We start from the raw sequence: 21298 nt of genomic DNA on the forward strand, positions 1-21298 counted from the left end.
ACAATTTACCAAAAAAATTAAATAAAAAAAAGGCTTTCTAGGTGTTGTAATTAAATTCATAGTTGTTTTAGGACCACCAAATTTGTTAAAATGCATTATTGTGATTTAAATAAATCATTGCTTTTACATGGATTTAATACTCTCCTTTTTATATTAAAAAAATACTCTCCTTTTTTTCATTATTTTTTATGGCAAATATTAGGAATGTGGCAAAAGTTGCAGTAAAGAAATTGTGTCTACTAACTTCCTCCTAAATTCATCCATATATAAGGAAAAAGTATAGTCATTAGGAGGTTTGACACAAGGAAAAAAAATTGTAGGACTTGATGATGGAATGAAAATCCCTTTATTTGTATATAATTTTTTTTGAGGTAAATATTTGTATATAATTTTGTATCAAGTGATACGTAAAAAAATTTATTACATGAGGTTTATAAATTGATGGGTTACGAATCACAAAAAAAAAAAAAAATTCAAACATTCGTTTATTAGGTTATTCAAGTTCACTAATCATATTCATTATAACATCAATTTGTGAATTTTTTGATTTTATAGTAAATTTTGTAGCAATTTTAACATTTTCAATAAGTCTAATTACATAAATAAATAAATGGTCCGATTAATGAATGTCCTTAAGTATCAAATGCCTTAATAGCTATCAAAATAAAAGCCAATATTACATATTAATAGCTATCAAATACTCATTAATCGGATAATTTTAAGAAATTTTTAATACTACTTTTATAGGAAATATAAAAAATTGTATAAAAAAAATAATTTTTACTTCTCTATAAAAAGTTTCTAAAAATATTCATAAACCAATGCTAGGCCCTTAGGTATCCGTTAACATTTTCCATAAATAAATAATATAAAAAATAATCCCAACCAACTATTTGAAATGAAATATTGCTATTTATATATATATATATATATATATATATAGAGAGAGAGAGAGAGAGAGAGAGAGAGAGAGAGAGAGAGAGAGAGAGAGAGCAACGTATCAATTCTATCTTGAATGGAGGGTTATGAGCTATGAGCTGTGTGGGGAGTAAAATGACCCAAGTGGGCATATGGACCTTTGGGCTGTAGCAAGGAGGGCCGACCTGCTTTTAAGCTAAGAATCTGTTAGTACTGCGAATCGGTCCATACGCCGAGGGTCCGAGGACACATCCGAGGGTAAGTTTCTCCTCGGATAGACTCAGGAGAACTCGAAACTTCACTATGAAGGTCAAGACAATATTCCGGAAAGACTGTTGGTTAAAGGGGGGAAACCCTGAACCTTCGAGGTACACCGGTGTTAGAAAAATACCAAAAGCAAAGGCTGCCACCTCCACATTAAAGACTCTGCACCTACCTCCCTGGCCGCATTAATGGGGAAGTGACCTCTGAACAGTAGAATTGAAACTTCTGGTCACTATTCAAAGGCACTAAGAAAAGAAATATCTAGGAGGGAAGGGGTTGGAGCAACACGTGGATAAAGTATCAGGAAAGAAGTATTTAAGGGGGATGAACGCCAAAGAAAGGGGGGGTCCAAGAAACAAAAGAAAGAAAGAAGAATTGTAACCTTTAAGAAAGAAAGAGAAATAATACAGAAGTAGTCCTCGGCTCACGTTCGAGGAGGTCTATTTGCAATTATCGTTTATTATTTACAAGTGTTTGTAACTTTTAGCCTGTTATCAAGTTCTCAGTACTTCTAACCTAGGTTTCAAGCCCACACTCTACAAATTTCATTGTTTAAGGCTCATTAGGCCTAAGCCCGTGATTATCTTTGGGTCCAGGTGCAATTGTGCACTTACAAAAATAAAAGCCAATATTACATATTAATAGCTATCAAATACTCATTAATCGGATAATTATAAGAAATTTTTAATACCACTTTTATAGGAAATATAAAAAATTGTATAAAAAAACAATTAATTTTTACTTCCCTATAAAAAGTTTCTAAAAATATTCATAAACCAATGCTAGCCCTTAGGGTATCCGTTAACATTTTCCATAAATAAATAATATTAAAAATAATCCCAACCAACTATTTGAAATGAAATATTGCTATATATATATATATATAGAGAGAGAGAGAGAGAGAGAGAGAGAGAGCAACGAATCAATTCTATCTTGAATGGAGGGTTATGAGCTATGAGCTGCTCTCCAGATTCACATACACAGAGAATCAAAATATGAACAATGATTTAATGTTGACTTTTAATTTCTATTCACAAAGAAATGATACAAATTTAAAACACTTGAAAATATATGGTTATGGTCATAGTAGAAAATATATCCTCTAAAGCACATTTTCCTTATTTTAATGCAACTCATAGGATCAAACTCCAAACTAATTCATTTTAATAAAAACGCACAACTACGGTGTTAGGGCTGGAAAGGCTCCTCAGTCCTCACCTACACTAGTGCACTGAACTACAATTTTTTAGACCGGAAAGAAGAAAGTCTCAGGTAAAAAATGTTAAGAGTGATCGATTATAGACATCAACCTTGAAGCATGGTGACTTACTAGGCAAAGTCCCAAGTCCTATTTATATTCCTCAAGGATCAGCACAGAAAACTTAGACCATTAATCTATATCTATATAATTAATATTATTTATTATTATTACACTCATATTAATTCACATCAACCTAACAATTCAGTATAATTCGGTCAATTTCAGTTCACTTTGGTCCATTTTGACTCATTTCGGTTTATTCAGTCCATTATAGTCCACTTGGTCCATTTCAATTCACTTCGGTCTAGTTGGTCCTATTCAGCCAAATTTAGTCAATTTCAATTCACTTCGGTCCATTTTGGTACACTTCGGTCCATTTGATCCATTTAGATCTACTTCAGTCCACTTCCGTCCATTAGATCCACTTTGGTAAAATTCGGTCCATTTCGGTCTATTTGGATTACCTTGGTCCATTTCGGTCCTTTCAGTCTATTTCATTTCATTTCGGTCCATTTCGGTCTACTTCGGTTTATTTTAGTCTATTTTAGTGATGCTTTGGGAAAAGAAGTTTATGTAAAAAGAGTTGTTTCATTGACAATTATGTCATATTTTCACCGTAATGTTGATATGTTCTTGATGAAATTACATTTGTCTTATATTATTACAGTCTTGTATTTTTTTTAATATAAGTGATGAACTAGGTTTAAGAGTTCTAATATTAGTTAATACAATATATTAAGTTTATATATTAGGTTTAGGAGCTAGAATAAGCATCAACAACTCTATCAACTCTATGTATACTATTTGTATTTGTAATTCCTCTGTACCGTTTCAATTTTACTGGATCTCCTAGAATGGACTATTTGTAATTCCTAGTAATTTTAACTCTGTAAGTCTGTATCAAAAAACACTATAAGTCATTTTTACTTTTTCTTTTAATTAAAAAAAAAAAGGAGAGAGAGAGAGAGAGAGCAAGAAAATAAAGAGGGCAATGTTGGAGATAGAATTGTACTGGTTGCGGCCTTGCCGACGCCATTAATCTAGCTATCACACTAGCACTTACTCATGACTCATGAGTACCTAGAAAAATGATTATGCTGGAAAAAGGAGGAATATATGCAGTTTCTATTCAAAATGTCACATAATTGAGAGACAAAAGGGAAGGGTGTGGGAGTTTGTCCATACTTTTTCAAAACCTGCCGAATCAATTTTTTTTTTGATGCAAAGCTTGAATTATATTCAATCAAGCAAATAATAGGACTTACAACAGAACAGAGCATAGCATCACAGCACAAGAAAACAAGAAGAAAACAGAGGCACTATTTTATATAGTCAGATTGAACAATTTCCTGCACTACCATAGGAAGAGCTCCTATCCACACCTGCGGGCCTTCATTTCTTCTTGCAAGTTGAGCAATCTCATGAGCAGCTCTGTTGTAATTCCGATTCACGTGATTGACTTTCCAGCTAGTGAAGAAGCACAGTAAGGCAAGGATACCTTGAACCAAATGGCCTAGGCTGCCATCAACGAACTTTTCTTTAATGCTGTTAACTATTGATAGAGCATCAAATTCAACAATAATCTGAGTAAGCTTCAAGTCTCGGGCAAGTAGAACAACGGCTTCCACGGCAAGAGCTTCAACCTCTGCAGCAAAGAACCAGCCCTGAAGGTAATTTCCAGAAGCAGCAATAACAGCTCCACAAGAGTCACGTATAACAACTCCAACACTAGAATTTCGTCCATCCTCCGACGTCGCTCCATCAACATTGATCTTAAAAACTCCAGGCGGTGGAGGAATTCAACCATTACACTTCCTTGCTGGATTTGTGTTCAGAGTTACCAAAGCTCCCCTATAATTTTGTAAAAAACTTTTTGCAAAACTCCAAATCTGACTCGGTAAATGGCACTTAGATTCAAAGATAGCTTGGTTTCTGTTGTACCAAACTGACCAAGCAACTCCAAAGAAAACCTCCAGGTCACAATCAGCTCCGCATTGCAAAATAGTTAAAGCTACATCAGCTATGTCAGCAAGCCCTTGCCATCTTTCCACAAAACTGACTTCCCAATTTTCCCAAACTCTTCTAGCCAATTCACACTTAATAAGTGAATGGATAAGAGTCTCAGACTCATAGCCACAACAAGGACAATAAATACTTACCTCAATACCCCTTTTTTGCAGATTCACCTTAGTTGGAAGGGCATCCATACAAGCCCTCCAAGCAAAGACTTTTATCTTTGATGGGATATTCAAGTGCCATATCTTCCTCCATAAAAATTCTCTCGGGTCAGTATAAGAACACTCTCCCTCCTCGGATGATTCAACCATACTAAGTGCAACATAATACGCACTCTTAACAGTGAAATCGCCCCTCTTGTTACCAACCCAAATAATTTTATCTTCCTGAAGACTATAGCTAATTGGGATATTAAGGATTATCCTTGCTTCAAAAGGTAAAAATATAGATTTCACAAGATCTACTTTCCATCTTCTAGTATCACAATCAATAAGAGTTGAGACCATAGGAAAATCATCAAAATTTTGAGGAGAAGGAGAAACAACCTTATACGTTGTGGGGGAAGGCAGCCATTTATCATCCCAAATATGAATTAATCTTCCATTACCCACTCTCCATCTAGATCCATTCCTCACAACTTCAAGCCCTTGCATTATGCTTCTCCAAGTATAGGATGGACTAGACCCCAATTTAGCTTTAAGAACATCACCATGGGGATAATATTTAGCTTTGTATATTCGTGCCACTAATGAGTTTGGATTCATGAGGAGCCTCCAACCTTGCTTTGCAAGCATGGCAAGATTGAACGCCTGAAGATTCCTGAATCCCATACCACCCTTAAGCTTGGATTTGCATAACTTCCTCCAACTCACCCAAGCAATCTTGGATTCTTGACCACGTTGACCCCACCAAAACCTTCTCATCATGCTTTCAATCTCATCACATAAACCCTTAGGGAGCTGAAAACAGCTCATAGTATACTTGGGAACAGCTTGGGCCACTGCTTTTATCAAAATCTCCCTACCACCCATAGAAAGAATTGTTTCCTTCCATCCAGCCAATTTCCTGCCCACTCGTTCTTTAATTTCAGCAAATACATCATTCTTTGATTTGCCAATGATTGAGGGAAGACCAAGATACTTAGCATGACGAGAATCCTGCATCAGTCCAAGAATTTCCAAGGTCTCAACCTTCTTTTCCTCAGGAGTATTGGCACTAAAGAAAATTGAGGATTTATCTTTGTTAAATTTTTGGCCCGAAGCAGCCTCATACAATCGGAGAATATCAATTAAATGCTGGCATTCTTGGCTGCTAACTTTACAGAAAAGTAAACTGTCATCCACGAAAAAGAGATGAGATATCATAGGGCAGCCTCTACATATCATAAGTCCACTCATAGCTTGACATCTTATAGCCTTATTAATGAGGGAAGAAAACCCATCTGCACATAATTGAAATAAATAAGATGAAAGAGGATCTCCTTGACGGAGTCCCCTTGAGGGAACTATATTACCATGAGCTACCCCATTAATAAGCACAGAATAGGAGACAGTTGTTATACATCTCATTATCAAGCCAATCCACCTTTCATGGAAGCCTAATTTTCTCATTGCTTGTTCAACAAAGCCCCATTCTACCCTATCATAAGCTTTACTCATGTCCAATTTTATTGACATATAACAATCTTTACCCTCTTTCTTATGTTCAAGGTAATGCATCATCTCAAAAGCAATAAGAACATTATCTGTTATTAACCTCCCAGCAATAAAAGCACTCTGGTTTTCTGATATTATTTGGTGAAATCACCATCCAGGCCGGCTGTTCTATTGTATACCTCTATTGTTAATATATGGTACAAAGTAGATAGAATGACTTTATATTTATTTAAATACATGCATGGAACTTTAGTGATACACATGTAACACATTAATTGACAGATTTGAGAGTCCATTGAAATTGAGATTTAAAACAAAGATGGCTAAAGAAAAGGAAATAAAAGAAGAGACAACGCAAATCAGCAATTGCAAAGTGTATCTATACATTTTGATTCAAGTACATAAATATACATTAGAAAATATGTAATTTGGCAATCCATGAGATTCGAGACAAAAAGTGGAGATCACCTACTGAGAAATTATATTTAGGCCAAATACTCTTGTTTGGATCAAGTGCCTAAACAAGCACTCCAAGCCATTCTCGAGGCCTTTCATGCTAACATCTAAAGCATCCAACATAATCTGTGCAGACTGTATCTTTTGTGCCTCAATATCTTTGCTTGAATTGTGCATCAGGAGACTGTTAAGTGCTAAATCCACGCCTTCCAATTCATTCATGTTCTCATGTTGGTCCTTGCTTGCTAATACATGTAACCCTTTTTGCACTAGTTTTGAAACCAATGACCATCTGCTAGGCTTTGGTTTCAACATAGGCACAGAAAGGAATAACAAGAATGAGTGAAAGATTGAACTAGTAATCAAGCTTATTTCATTGAGTACTCTGACCACTGCTGAAAGGTGATGATCCAAATTTAACATGGGAAAGGCCTCGATTTCATTGCCCAATGGCTTCAATGATGCTAGAGACCTTGCAATCTCCTTCCTCATCTTTCTTCTTGAGCAATTGTAAGTAATGACAATGCTTTCAATGCTCAAGTCTCCAACTTTTATTCTTCTAAGACCAGATTGAAGTTCTTGAATAGTTTCTTGCATCAACAAAATAGCATCCCTGGTGTTGCCACATATATCTAAGTACATCAAGGAGCTTTCAAGCAGTAAATCATTAAACCATTTCTGATGTTGGTGTTGAGCAAGAGCCTGTTGGGTCAATGGCAAATTAAGAAGTTCTTCGATGCACCTGTACAGCTCACTTAGACCTGATAGACCAACGCATATTGTTTCTACCTTTGTTGAAGATGATGATGCCTCCCAAGATTTAATCTTGTTTAGCTCCTCTTCAACTCTAAGTGTGGTTGGATGAGATCTAGCAGGCAAACTAATGGATCTAATAGAGGCTTTTGAGGAGAAAGCTGCCATAGTTGGTTTCTTCATCATGGTTCAATTAGTACTATGATTTATCATAACATATTTATACCAGGCACTTAGAGAAGATGGGAGGTGATCGAGGAAGCTATAGGTCATTGGGTCAATGTGATCCACATGTGAAAGCGGTGAGGGTATGTTCTATGGTGTGGGCTATGTTGTCTTGTCTTCAAGCAACAGGAGCTCCTCTTCTTTTTTTTTTAAATAAGGATTTTAAATAAGGGCACACAATAATATAGAAAAAGTTTTATTAGAAATTGAAAAAGTTTTGACAGCTTTTTCAATTTCTGATAAAAAATTTTTAAAAACGGATTTGTTAATATATGCTCTAAGGGTATACATTACCGAACTCTTTTTTTAATAGAAACCTTATGATGTTACACGCTGCCTACACAGCTTTTTAGGTGTTACAATTTACCATAATAATAAAATTTAAAAAAAGGCTTTACTAGGTGTTGCAATTAAATTCACAGTTGTTTTAGGACCACCGAATTTGTTAAAATGCATTATTGTGATTAAAAAATCATGGCTTTTACATGGATATAATACTCTCCTATTTGTACCCCCAAAAAAAAAATTATTCTCCTTTTTTTTTTCATTGTTTTTTATTGCAAATATTAGGAATGTGGCAAAAGTTGCAGTAAAGAAATTGTGTCTACTAACTTCCTCCTAAATTCATCCATATATAAGGAAAAAAAAAAAAAAAAAGTCATTAGGAGATTTGACACAAGGGAAATTTTTGGAGGATTTGATGACGAAATGATAATCCCCCTATTCATATATAATTTTGTATTGAGTGATACGCAAAAAACATTTATGACATGAGGTTTATAAATTGATGGGTTACAAATAAAAAAAATTTATATTTCAAATATTCGTCTATTACTCTATTGAAGTCCACTGATCATATTCATTATAACATCAATTTGTGAACATTTTGATTTTATAGTAAATTTCGTAGCAGTTTAACATTTTCAATAAGTCTAATAACATAAATAAATAAAGGGTGATTAACGAACGCCCTTAAGTATCAAACACCTTAATAGCTATCAAAATAAAAGTCAATATTACGTATTAATAGCTATCAAATGCTCATTAATCAGACAATTTTAAGAAAGTTTTAATACCACTTTTATAAGAAATATAAAAAACTGTATAAGAAAACAATTAATTTTTTATTTCTCCATAAAAAGTTTCTAAAAATATTCATAACTAATGCTAGCCCCTTAGGGTATCCGTTAATGTTTTGAGAAATACTATATCTACAACAGTTTCACAATATTTTTATAACAAATCTTATGTGATAGCTTGTTATGGGTTGTTATTGGTGGGATAGAAAAGTAGTTTTAGTTGTAAGTTCAAATTAGAACTAATAACAACTAACCACATATAATTTATTGTAAAAATATTGTGGAGGTAGCAATCTTCTAACATTTTTCATAGATAAATAATATAAAAAATAATCCCAACCAACTATTTGAAAGGAAATGTTGCTATTAATATATAATAAAATAGTGTAAGCAATGAACCTGTGAGTTCAATTAATCACAATTTGTCATTTTAGAAAGTCATGGGAAAAGATGTAACCAAATTTGTTGAAAAGTTTTTGTCTCTATTGCTCACTAGTTATATATAGCAACGTATCAATCCTCACCCACTAGTGCACTATACGACATTTTTTTAGACTAGAAAGAAGAAAGTCAAGGTAAAAATATGTGAGAGTGATCGATTTACGATTATAGACAATTAGACATCAACCTCGAAGCATAGTGACTTACTAGGCAAAGTCCCAAGTCCTATTTAAATTCCTCAAGGAGCAATACAGAAAACTAAGACCACTAATCTATTTTTATATAATTAATAATGTTTATTATTGCAACACTTCTATTAAATGACATCAACGTAATAATCTAGTCTAATTTGGTCTATTTCGGTTCACTTCAATCTATTTCAGCGTAATGTTGATATGTTCTTAATGAAATTACATTTGTCTTATATTATTCAAGTCTTGTATTGCGTCTATCGCGTATTTTGAAGCAAAAAATCCTCCTCAAGTATGATCATTTTTGAAGCAACTCTCCGGTTGGAAAAGGTCTTAAGGAGAAAAAGACGCCGTTTCCTAGCTAGATGCGGATGGCAGGCAGGTCTATATTTCTTGGTTTCAAATTTCAATAGGACTCCTTACGAGCGTTGTTTCTATCTACTATTATCTAAAGATAATCAAGTTATTAATGACTGGAAGAAACTAAGAAATAACCCCTCACGTGCGAAATTATAGAAGATCCCCTTTAAGATCAAACAATTCCATCGAATTGAGTATGATTATATTTTTTAATATAAGTGATGAATTAGGTTTAGGAGTTCTAATATTAGTTAATACAATATATTAGGTTCATATATTAGGTTTAGGAGCTAGAATAAGCATCAACAACTCTATCAACTCTGTATACTATTTGCATTTGTAATTCCCCTGTACCATTTCAATTTTACTGGATCTCCTCGAAGGGACTATTTGTAATTCCTAGTTTTTATACACTATAAGTCATTTTTACCTTTTCTTTTAATTTTTTTTTAAAAAAAAAGGAGAGAGAGAAAGAAAGCAAAAAAAGAAAGACGGCAATATTGGAGATAGAATTGTACTGGTTGCGGCATTGTGTGCGCCATTAATCTAGCTATCACACTAGCACTTACTCACGATTCATGAGTACCTAGAAAAATGATTATGCTGGAAAAAGAAGAAGGAATATATGCAGTTTCTATTCAAAATGTCACATAATTAAGAGGCAAAAGGGAAGGTTTAGGAGTTTGTACGTACTTTTCCAAAACCTGCCGACGAATCAATTTTATATTCACAATGAGAAATTGGTGAAATCACCATCCAGGCTGTTCTATTGTATACCTCTTTTGTTAATATATGGTACAAAGTAGATGGAATGACTTTATTTTTATTTTAATACATGCATAGAACTTTAGTGATACACATGTAACACATTAATTGACAGATTTAAAACAAAGATGGCTAAAGAAAAGGAAATAAAAGAAGAGACAACGCAAATCAGCAATTGCCAAGTGTATCTATACATAATGATTCAAGTAGATAAATATACACTAGAAAGTATGTAATTTGGCAATCCATGAGATTCGAGACAAAAATTGGAGATCACCTACTGAGAAATTATATTTAGGCCAAATACTCTTGTTTGGATCAAGTGCCTAAACAAGCACTCCAAGCCTTTCTCGAGGCCTTTCATGCTAACATCTAAAGCATCCAACATAATCTGTGCAGACTGTATCTTTTGTGCCTCAATATCTTTGCTTGAATTGTGCATCAGCAGGCTGTTAAGTGCTAAATCCACGCCTTCCAATTCATTCATGTTCTCATTTTGGTCTTTGCTAGCTAATACATGTACCCCTTTTTGCACTAGTTTTGAAACCAATGACCATCTGCTAGGCTTTGGTTTCAACATAGGCAAAGAAAGGAATAACAAGAATGAGTGAAAGATTGAACTAGTAATCAAGCTTGTTTCATTAAGTACTCTGACCACTGCTGAGACGTGAGGATCCAAATTTAACATGGGAAAGGCCTCGATTTCGTTGCCCAATGGTTTCAATGATGCTAGAGACCTTGCTACCTTCTTTCTCATCTTCCTTCTTGAGCAATTGTAAGTAGTGACAATGCTTTCAATGCTCAAGTCTCCAACTTTTATTCTTCGAAGTCCGGATTGAAGTTCTTGAATAGTTTCTTGCATTAACAGAATAGCATCCCTGGTGTTGCCACATATATCTAAGTACATCAAGGAACTTTCAAGTAGTAAATCATTAAACCATTTCTGACGTTGGTGTTGAGCAAGAGCCTGTTGGGTCAATGGCAAATTAAGAAGCTCTTCGATGCACCTGTACAAATCACTCAGACCTGATAGACCAACGCATATTGTTTCTACCTTTGATGAAAATGATGCCTCCCAAGATTTAATCTTGTTTAGCTCCTCTTCAACTCTAAGCGTGGTTGGATGAGATCTAGCAGGCAAACTAATGGATCTAATAGAGGCTTTTGAGGAGAAAGCTGCCATAGTTGCTTTCTTAATCATGGTTCAATTAGTACTATGATTTAGCATTAACATATTTATACCAGGCACTTAGAGAAGATGGGAGTTGATAGAGGAAGCTATAAGTCATTGTGTCAACGTGATCAACATGTGAAAGCGGTGTAGGTATATTCTATGGTGTGGGTTATGTTGTCTTGTCTTCAACCAACAAGAGCTCTTTTTTTTTTAATAGAAACCTTATGGTGTTATTTTGGTACGGGTGTATTTCATAATTGTGGTATTAATTTCTCTTAGACGAGACTAGATTCATTTGGCATTTCTCCCTCTCTTTCTACAACACACCGCCTCATACATTCTCACATAAACGTTGGTTGCATATGTAAACTCATAGATAGGGTATATTTATGTGAATGGAAGATATAATATAGTTATCAAATGCTTGTAAATCGAACAATTTTAAGAAAATTTTGATATCACTTTTATGAAAAATATAAAAAACTGTATAAAAAAACAATTAATTATTATTTCTCCATAAAAAATTTCTAAAAATAGTCATAACTAATACTAGCCCCTTAGGGTATCTGTTAACATAGCAATAATTGAGTAAGAATGCAAATAGATCATATATATAAAAAAAAAAATAATAATAATAAAGGGTGAGGTATTAAATTCAAGCTAAAGATGAGCTACTAATAACATATTACATTTCATAATTTATATAAAAATTAAAATCTATAAAGATGTAATTCATGCCTCTTAGCCGACCTTTCTTTACATACCAACAATAAAAAATAAAATAAAACAAAATTATTAAATCAAAGTTTACAATTGTTTTATGTGTTTGTTTTTTATTTATTATAATTTGTTCTAGTTTCTTGATTACACCTAGCATCATTGTATATGAACGCTAAAATACAAATATATTTGTAAAGATTAATGGTGAAGTATGTCTGGTATTCAATAGCAAAAGTGATTCTCAACATGATTTGAAATCATGAAAAAGAAATAAACTAACAAAAAAAAAATATCCAAAAGATTTTCTTTCCTTTTCAAATTAGTGGGGAGGGGGAAAAAAACTACAGATGCAATAAACTTCAATATGCCAGAGTTGGTAAAATCGATTAAAAAAAAAATTCTGCCCAAACTCCTTTCATAATTCATACCCAACAAAAGCTAACACATATAAAAAAACAAAAAGGTAGAAAATTTTTATAACCTTTAGCCTGGGAGTAAGGTTGCTCTCTAAAAGCTTGGCTCGCTCCATAATGGTTTGCAACCACCTACAAATAAAAAAATCTCAAATTAAATTGTTGAAATTTTTTGAGATTTTCCGGTTTAGGGTTTTGTTTTTCTCTCTCTAAATATAGGATTATAAGTTAAATAGAAAGAGGATGCATTAGGTTTGGGGTTAGTGCCGTGGAGAATTTCAGGGTAGAAATAGTTTTTTTTTTTTTTTTAAATGATGTTGATGTGTAAAAACGTGGGAGCTCTAAAATGTGGGTTGAGTTTGTGTTTGCATTTGAGTGAGAGACAAAAAACTGAGAAACAGTTTGAAACAGTTTGGGTTTGTGTTTATGTATCAAGTTTTACAAATATAAAATCACAAAATTATATTTTGTTTTTTTTATTATTATTATTGGGTTTTAGAAATATAAAATCAGAATTTTTTGCCGACGTGGAAAATTGTAGTGCCAGCAAAGGCTATATATAGATTAATAGTATTTATTATTACTACACTTCTATTTAGTCATATCAACGTAATAATTCAGTCTAATTTAGTCCATTTCGGTTTACTTTAGTCCATTTCAATTCACTTCGGTCTATTTGGTCAATTTCGGTTCACTTCGGTCCATATCGGTGCACTTTTATCCATTTGATCTATTTAGGTCCACTTTAGTCCGCTTCGATCTATTAGGTCCACTTTGGTCAACTTAGTGATTTCAGTCTATTTGGCCCACTTCAGTCCATGTTGGTCCTTTTAGTCTATTTCAATTCATTTTGGTCCACTGTGATCCATTTCGGTCTACTTTGGTTTATTTTTATCCCACCTCAGTGATGCTTTTGGAGAAGAAGTTTATGTAAAAAGAGGAGTTGCTTCATTGACAATTATATCGTGTTTTCAGCATAATGTTGATATGTTCTTGATGAAATTACATTTGTCTTATATTATTAAAGTCTTGTATTTTTTTTAAATATAAGTCTTATATTATTTAAAGTCTTGTATTTTTTTTAATATAAATGATGAATTAGGTCTAGGAGTTCTAATATTAGTTAATACAATATATTAGGTTTAGGAGCTAGAATAAGCATCAACAACTCCATCGACTCTACGTATACTATTTGTATTTGTAATTCCTCTGTACCGTTTCAATTTTACTGGATCTTCTCGAATGGACTATTTGTAATTCCTAGTTTTTATACACTATAAGTCATTTTTACCTTTTTCTTTTAATTTTTTTTAAAAAAAAGGAGAGAGAGAGAGAGAGAGAGAGAGAGAGAGAGAGAGAGAGAGAGCAAGAAAAGAAAGAGGGCAACGTTGGAGATAGAATTGTACTAGTTGCGGCCTTGCGGGCGCCATTAATCTAGCTATCACACTAGCACTTACTCATGACTCATGAGTACATAGAAAAATGATTCTGCTGGAAAAAGAAGAAGGAATATATGCAGTTTCTATTCAAAATGTCACATAATTGAGAGACAAAAGGGAAGGGTGTGGGAGTTTGTACATACTTTTCCAAAACCCGCCGAATCAATTTTATATTCACAATGAGAAATTGGTGAAATCGCCATCCAGGCTGTTCTATTGTATACCTCTTTATATGGTACAAAGTAGATAGAATGACTTTATTTTTATTTTAATACATGCATAGAACTTTAGTGATACACATGTAACACATTAATTGACAGATTTAAAACAAAGATGGCGAAAGAAAGGGAAATAAAAGAAGAGACAACGCAAATCAGCAATTGCAAAGTGTATCTATACATTTTGATTCAAGTACATAAATATACATTACAAAATATGTAATTTGGCAATCCATGAGATTCGAGACAAAAATTGGAGATCACCTACTGAGAAATTATATTTAGGCCAAATACTCTTGTTTGGATCAAGTGCCTAAACAAGCACTCCAAGCCTTTCTCGAGGCCTTTCATGCTAACATCTAAAGCATCCAACTTAATCTGTGCAGTCTGTATCCTTTGTGCCTCAATATCTTTGCTTGAATTGTGCATCAGCAGGCTGTTAAGTGCTAAATCCACGCCTTCCCATTCATTCATGTTCTCATGTTGGTCTTTGCTAGCTAATACATGTACCCCTTTTTGCACTAGTTTTGAAACCAATGACCATCTGCTAGGCTTTGGTTTCAACATAGGCAAAGAAAGGAATAACAAGAATGAGTGAAAGATTGAACTAGTAATCAAGCTTGTTTCATTAAGTACTCTGACCACTGCTGAGACGTGAGGATCCAAATTTAACATGGGAAAGGCCTCGATTTCGTTGCCCAATGGCTTCAATGATGCTAGAGACCTTGCTACCTCCTTTCTCATCTTCCTTCTTGAGCAATTGTAAGTAGTGACAATGCTTTCAATGCTCAAGTCTCCAACTTTTATTCTTCGAAGTCCGGATTGAAGTTCTTGAATAGTTTCTTGCATTAACAGAATAGCATCCCTGGTGTTGCCACATATATCTAAATACATCAAGGAACTTTCAAGTAGTAAATCATTAAACCATTTCTGATGTTGGTGTTGAGCAAGAGCCTGTTGGGTCAATGGCAAATTAAGAAGCTCTTCGATGCACCTGTACAAATCACTCAGACCTGATAGACCAACGCATATTGTTTCTACCTTTGATGAAGATGATGCCTCCCAAGATTTAATCTTGTTTAGCTCCTCTTCAACTCTAATCGTGGTTGGATGAGATCTAGCAGGCAAACTAATGGATCTAATAGAGGCTTTTGAGGAGAAAGCTGCCATAGTTGGTTTCTTCATCATGGTTCAATTAGTACTATGATTTATCATAACATATTTATACCAGGCACTTAGAGAGGATGAGAGGTGATAGAGGAAGCTATAGGTCATTGGGTCAATGTGATCAACATGTGAAAGCGGTGTAGGTATATTCTATGGTGTGGGTTATGTTGTCTTGTCTTCAACCAACAAGAGCTCCTTTTTTTTTTTTAATAGAAACTTATGGTGTTATTTGGGTACGGGTGTATTTCATAATTGTGGTTTTAATTTCTCTTAGACAAGACTAGATTCATTTGGCATTTCTCCCTCTCTTTCTACAACACACCGCCTCGTACATTCTCACGTAAATGTGGGTTGTATATCTAAACTCATAGATGGGGCCTATATTTATGTGATGGAAGATATAATATAGTTGTTGGTTCGAGTTAGCTTAATCGTAGAATAGACACTATCAGTTGAAATTCTATAATAATAAAAAATAAAAAAGTAAAATCTCATTTTTGAGTTAGGGACTTAGGATCAAATATTGTCTATATCAAAAAACAATTAATATTTTTAGCCTTAAATAATCATCGTAGAGCGTACAATATAGGGTTATATTTTATCATATCTATATATATAAAAAAAAAAAGACTATCGGTGCTTTGAACAATCTCACCCATCTATGCCTTATCCATGGTTCAAATTCATGGAAATTTGTAACCAGTAAAGAAGTGTTGCCGTCCAAATTTGTCTGGATATCCAAAAGCTTTGGTTCTCTAGGAATCAAGATTCGGGGAGATCCTGAACCATATTAATTAATTAATTTCAATTTTTCGATAGAGGATGGTTGTTAAAATAAGAAATGGGTCAATTAAACATGGGTGCACGAGTGACATGTTGTTGTTACCTTGTTCCCCCAAGGTGTACCCATTGGCATTATGCAACCTGTCAATCTAAGATATCACTTATCATTTAGTACCTCATTGTGCAATTATGAGGTACAGATCATTTGTTAATTTATTGCTTGGTTCATGAATCCTACTACTGTAATAAATTAGTGAAAATCGAAAGACTCAGAGAGGTAATGGATGATGATCACCTAATTTCTAATTCTACGAGAAGCAGACTCTGAAACGAGATAGATGCTGTCTATGTTTTTGTCTTGATCTTATTTCTTGCCTTTATTTTCTTCTTTCTCCTTTTTTTTTTTTTTTACAATAATTTTTATCTTTTATAGTTAGGATTGAACCTAAAAAAGTGTTAAGATTTCCTTCTTTAATTTCTAGAAATTATTTAGTACTTTAAGACAGTTACGCGGCCATTTCAATCAATAAAGTGAAGTTATTTCTCATCCATTTTTTATCTCACAGAGGCCATATAATTAAGGGTCAAGCTTATATCCAATATCCAATAATACTAGATTTGTTGAAATGATGACATGTGTTCACTTTTGGACACGTGTCACTATCTGACCAGGTTCAGTGCACTAAATGCACTGGACCTAAACCTAGTCCTATAATTAAAGCATTCAAAAACCCACAATCTGGCTAATCTTGGTAGCCAAATGGTAGCTATAGTGTTAAAAACTTATTCAAAACAGATCTTTCAAGTTCCTTCTAAGTTGACTATGTATGAATTATTCAAAAATTTATATAAAATCCAAATTATTTAATATCAATCTCATACTTTTAATTCAATTCAAGCTCGTCTAATGTCTAACTTAAAACCTTTTAAGTCAGACACTAGACCGAGCTTGAATTGAATTAAAAGAATGAGACTGATAGTAAATAATTTGGATTTTATATCTGAAATGAGGCTCAAGAAATTTCGAGAACTTAGATTCAATACATTAGAGTAGACCAAAAGTAAAAAAAAATTTTCTTCACAATATTCAGCTTTTTAGAAAATTCATTCAAAAATTTTAATCCAATAACCATTCGTAATTCTTGTGGTTTTATTTCCCCTTAAGTATATTATATGAAGTTATAAACCCTAGCAAATTAATGGGCTGTGAATTGTGAACCTTGGAATGACAAAAGGCATTAAGATTTTAGTGTTGCTTGCAAGTAAAAAAAAGAGTGCCTTTGCTTGGGAAATAAGCAAAAGAGAAAAGCCTAATGGTCGGCACGAGAGATCAAGATAGAATATTCTTGTTAACGTTGGAGTAAAGGGCAAATCAAGAAAAATCAATTGAGCTTTCAAACTCAACTCTTCAATGCACACGTGTCAACTTATTAATAGCTGTTCCATGCATCTTACCATTTCCTTGTCACACGTGGAGGATGACAAAAGCCATGACGATGACATTCAAAACAAAAATTGTACGTACGTATTATCTTATATTTTGGAATAATCGAGACTCCAAACTTTAATAATGTCGAGTTTTATGTTTTTTAATAAACCTTTGGGCCACCTCAGTCGTTTTAAGACTCATATTAGAATTGTTAATTCATAATTTGTCATAATTGATTCTTAAAATAAAATTTATGTCACAATTTGACAAAATAATTGAGATTTACTATCCTTAGCATTTTCCTTGTTTTCCTTTTCCTTGGTTGTCAATCTTCTTTTTTTCTTTTTTTTTTAAATACACGATAGAATTATTACTCTAGCCTAATCTAAATGTATATATTTGTGAAGCTCCCTCCTGGAGACTTGAACCCCAACCCTTACCCCCCCACACTCCATAAGCACTTATACATGTGGAGTGACCATCGCACCAAGAGTGTGCGGTGGTTGGTTGTCAATCTTCTATCATAACATTCACTTGATTTTCCTAAAATTTTCTCTTTATTTTATAAGAAAAAGTTACTTTTTCTATTTCAACAAATTAACTATTTTTCAAAAAATCTACATCATTCTCTATCTTATACTATATTACACTAAAGTATTATTTCTTTATTTATTTTTGAATTATTTCTCTCACTTTTTTAAATCACCAAATTTTCTTTATTTGGTTTACGAAAATACAAAATAAAATAAAACAAGTGTTTGGGAGAGTGAACAATACTTCATTCCAAAATAATTAATGATATTAGTACAGGCCATTCCGACAATATATACTATATCGGCTATAAAATTAGTATCAATACTTCTTACAAATGTATCAGATATAAAATCAATATATATATAAAAGCAGAGACCTCATGCGGGAGAGCATGAGGTCCTGCCATGTGGCGCTCTATTTGAGATCTATTAGACCAATTATTGCATTTAACCTTCCCAAATCACCTTCACTTGAAAAATAAATTCCAACATCCTTTTAGAAATTGAAAAGATGCACATTACTTATTGTTTAGCAAAACCAAATTCACCTCTTTCTCTTTCTTAACTCTTCAGTTCCCCTTTAAATTTGATGCACACTAATATAATTCTTTTTTAAATCTATATATATATATATATATATATATATATATATATATATTATCTGTAGCCCTTAGAGCTTGCTAGACATTGAGGAAAATAAATCAATGTAATAGTTCTTTGGACAATAACCCAAATCCCATTAGATACCTCTACCCTTTCTGGCTCCATTGATGCCAATTTGCTTTAACCATTATATCTTCTTCTCGGAGCTATACTTTAGATCCCAAATTTAATTATAAGGTAATTCTTTCTCTAAAAGGTGGGTATATAATCTCTAAAAACAACCCTTTCTCTGTCAGTCTCTTAATTTTTTACTTTATTACTTTGATATCTTTAATTTTACTTTGTAATTTTGGTTTGAATGCAATTGCCTTTAATTTATATGCACGCAAATTGTTTGATAAAATAGCTGAATGTTTTGCTATAGGCAACTATTAATGCAGGAGCAGCAAACTATTTTTTATGTGTTCATATTGTAAATTGTAGCAATACACAATAAATATGGTCTGTGCTAGAAGTAACGTTGTAAATTGCTTCATATAACCACTATTTTGGTTTTGCTTTCTTTTCTATAGTTTTTATGGTTTGCTTAACTTGACAATTTTGTCACTAAACCAGAACAAAAAAAAAAAAAACAAGACAAGAGAATTCTATAGCTATGAAATTTATCTTAAGTGATGATCATTTTGCAACATTTTGATTGTGTATGTGTAAGTGATATTAGAATAATTCAAAACATTTAAGAATATATATATATATATATATATATATATATATTAATTACAAGTCAATTCTTTCAATTTTTATTTTTATTTTTATTAGTGTGACTGTTATTTATTCCAACAATACTATAAGCATGAATTTTATAGAAATGTATATAACAAAATCTGCCAATTGTTTGAAATACAAACTCTTTTGGTCTTTGACCGGCACTTTGCCACTTCTTTTTATCATAAATCAAACATGAACTTTCTAAATATTGTATTTGTACTTTTGCTTTCCTATAAATACTCGGTAATTAGTTTATTGTCATACGTGTATTGAAGATGGATTGTGGGTTAAGAACAAGTATTTGGACTAGGTTTTAGGATAATTATATCTAATTATATTTATTCAAATCAAAATTGCTGATACCTAAAACATCCTAAATTAACATTATAAGGTTAATATAAGGAGGCTCAACTTCATGTTTCAATGAATTCTATGAGAGAGTGTCAATGCCCTAATGAAGGATGAAGTCCTTAAATCTTTCAATCGAATGTCCAAAATCACCACAAAATTGGGTCGTTACTTTTGATAATTGGAGAAAAACCCGTTTTGCACACCTAAAGAGTTTTTTTTTTTTTTTTTTAGAAGGCGCCAAAGAGATTGATACTAGGCTAATTGCTTTGCCTAGACATGACTCACTATATGACCTTGACACTACTATATATAGTTAAAATATTATTGAGGATGCTTGATGAGATCAATGCCTTGGTTAGAAATTTCATATGAAAAACGATAGATTCAACGAGTCTGATATGTACAACATATCCTTGCAGCTAATTGGGTTCATGATCAACTGATGGTAGGGAACAAAATATGCCTACTTGGTCTGAAGTTTTAGTTATAATTGTAGGTGATTTTTTTTTTTTTTTTTTTTTTGAGAAGCAATTGTAGGTGATTTTAGCAATGAAAATATTCACCGTTTGTGTTATAATATAAGTACTACATTTTTCAAAATCATCTTACATAAAAGCTTATATAGCATTATCCGCGCATCGCGCGGACAACTTCCTAGTTAGTATCAATACTTCTTACAAATGTATCGGATAAAATATCAAGCTGTACCAGGAATTTTTTAGATGTTTCGGATAGTATGATAAAAAAATATTTTTAAAAATTAAAAAAAGAATATGTTATAAAATATGTTATTTAAGCTAATACATTAGATTATGTTGTACTCAAGCTTATAAAATATGTATAAGTTGATTCAAGTTATTGTGAGAGTGAAAAAAGATAAAGGAAGACAAAAAAAAAAAAAAAAAAAACATTACTAGAAATATTAAAAGTGACATGTTTATTCAAAAAGTAATAGAGATTATGACTTTGGACAAATGAGGAAATATATATGCTTGATTACCTCCCTAACCAACCTTAAAGAATTTGAGACTAAAGTTTTGTTGTCGTTATAACCTCCCTAAAATGATTTTAAAAAAAAAGGAATAATAATAATATAATAAGCTATTTCCTTTTCTTCCTGAATTTAGAATTTGAAATTAGCCTACACTTCCTTTATCCTTGTATGTAGTATGTACTACTTGTTTAGACACTATGCACAAGGAATTTGGAGGCACAGAAAATATTCAATTATTGGTCTTTCTGATATTTATTATATAGCAACAGCGAAAAGAAGCATATTAGAATGTGGATCTTAATTAACTCATATGTTTGTATTC

General features: G+C 32.7%; 4 protein-coding genes across 4 annotated transcripts; all 4 read right to left on the reverse strand.

Moving 5' to 3' along the window:
* Positions 1 to 3762: 3762 nt before the first annotated feature.
* Positions 3763 to 6117, reverse strand: LOC142625529 (uncharacterized). Its single transcript, XM_075799166.1, has 2 exons — positions 4285 to 6117; positions 3763 to 4215 (listed from the first exon to the last, which is right to left on the reverse strand). Exons 1-2 carry the CDS (start codon positions 6115 to 6117, stop codon positions 3763 to 3765), a joined length of 2286 nt encoding a protein of 761 aa, XP_075655281.1.
* A 343-nt stretch (positions 6118 to 6460) lies between these two features.
* On the reverse strand, positions 6461 to 7619 carry LOC142623179 (uncharacterized). Its single transcript, XM_075796578.1, has one exon. It carries the CDS (start codon positions 7507 to 7509, stop codon positions 6583 to 6585), a length of 927 nt encoding a protein of 308 aa, XP_075652693.1. The 5' UTR covers positions 7510 to 7619; the 3' UTR covers positions 6461 to 6582.
* Positions 7620 to 10661: 3042 nt separating this feature from the next.
* On the reverse strand, positions 10662 to 11567 carry LOC142625530 (uncharacterized). The gene has a single exon (XM_075799167.1). It carries the CDS (start codon positions 11565 to 11567, stop codon positions 10662 to 10664), a length of 906 nt encoding a protein of 301 aa, XP_075655282.1.
* A 3045-nt stretch (positions 11568 to 14612) lies between these two features.
* LOC142625532 (uncharacterized) lies at positions 14613 to 15518 on the reverse strand. Its single transcript, XM_075799168.1, has one exon. It carries the CDS (start codon positions 15516 to 15518, stop codon positions 14613 to 14615), a length of 906 nt encoding a protein of 301 aa, XP_075655283.1.
* Positions 15519 to 21298: the final 5780 nt, after the last annotated feature.

This window comes from Castanea sativa, chromosome 2 (genome assembly GCF_040712315.1).
Source record: "Castanea sativa cultivar Marrone di Chiusa Pesio chromosome 2, ASM4071231v1".
Lineage (NCBI taxonomy): Eukaryota > Viridiplantae > Streptophyta > Magnoliopsida > Fagales > Fagaceae > Castanea > Castanea sativa.

Excerpts from the sequence above, each read along its gene's own strand:
- LOC142625530 (XM_075799167.1), bottom strand. The coding sequence starts at position 11,567 with ATGGCAGCTTTCTCCTCAAAAGCCTCTATTAGATCCATTAGTTTGCCT.
- LOC142623179 (XM_075796578.1), bottom strand. The coding sequence starts at position 7,509 with ATGATGAAGAAACCAACTATGGCAGCTTTCTCCTCAAAAGCCTCTATT.
- LOC142625532 (XM_075799168.1), bottom strand. The coding sequence starts at position 15,518 with ATGGCAGCTTTCTCCTCAAAAGCCTCTATTAGATCCATTAGTTTGCCT.
- LOC142625529 (XM_075799166.1), bottom strand. The coding sequence starts at position 6,117 with ATGAGTAAAGCTTATGATAGGGTAGAATGGGGCTTTGTTGAACAAGCA. Across the intron at positions 4,216-4,284 it reads AAAATTATAGGGGAGCTTTG|ATCAATGTTGATGGAGCGAC; the intron begins GTAACTCTGAAC and ends GGAGTTTTTAAG.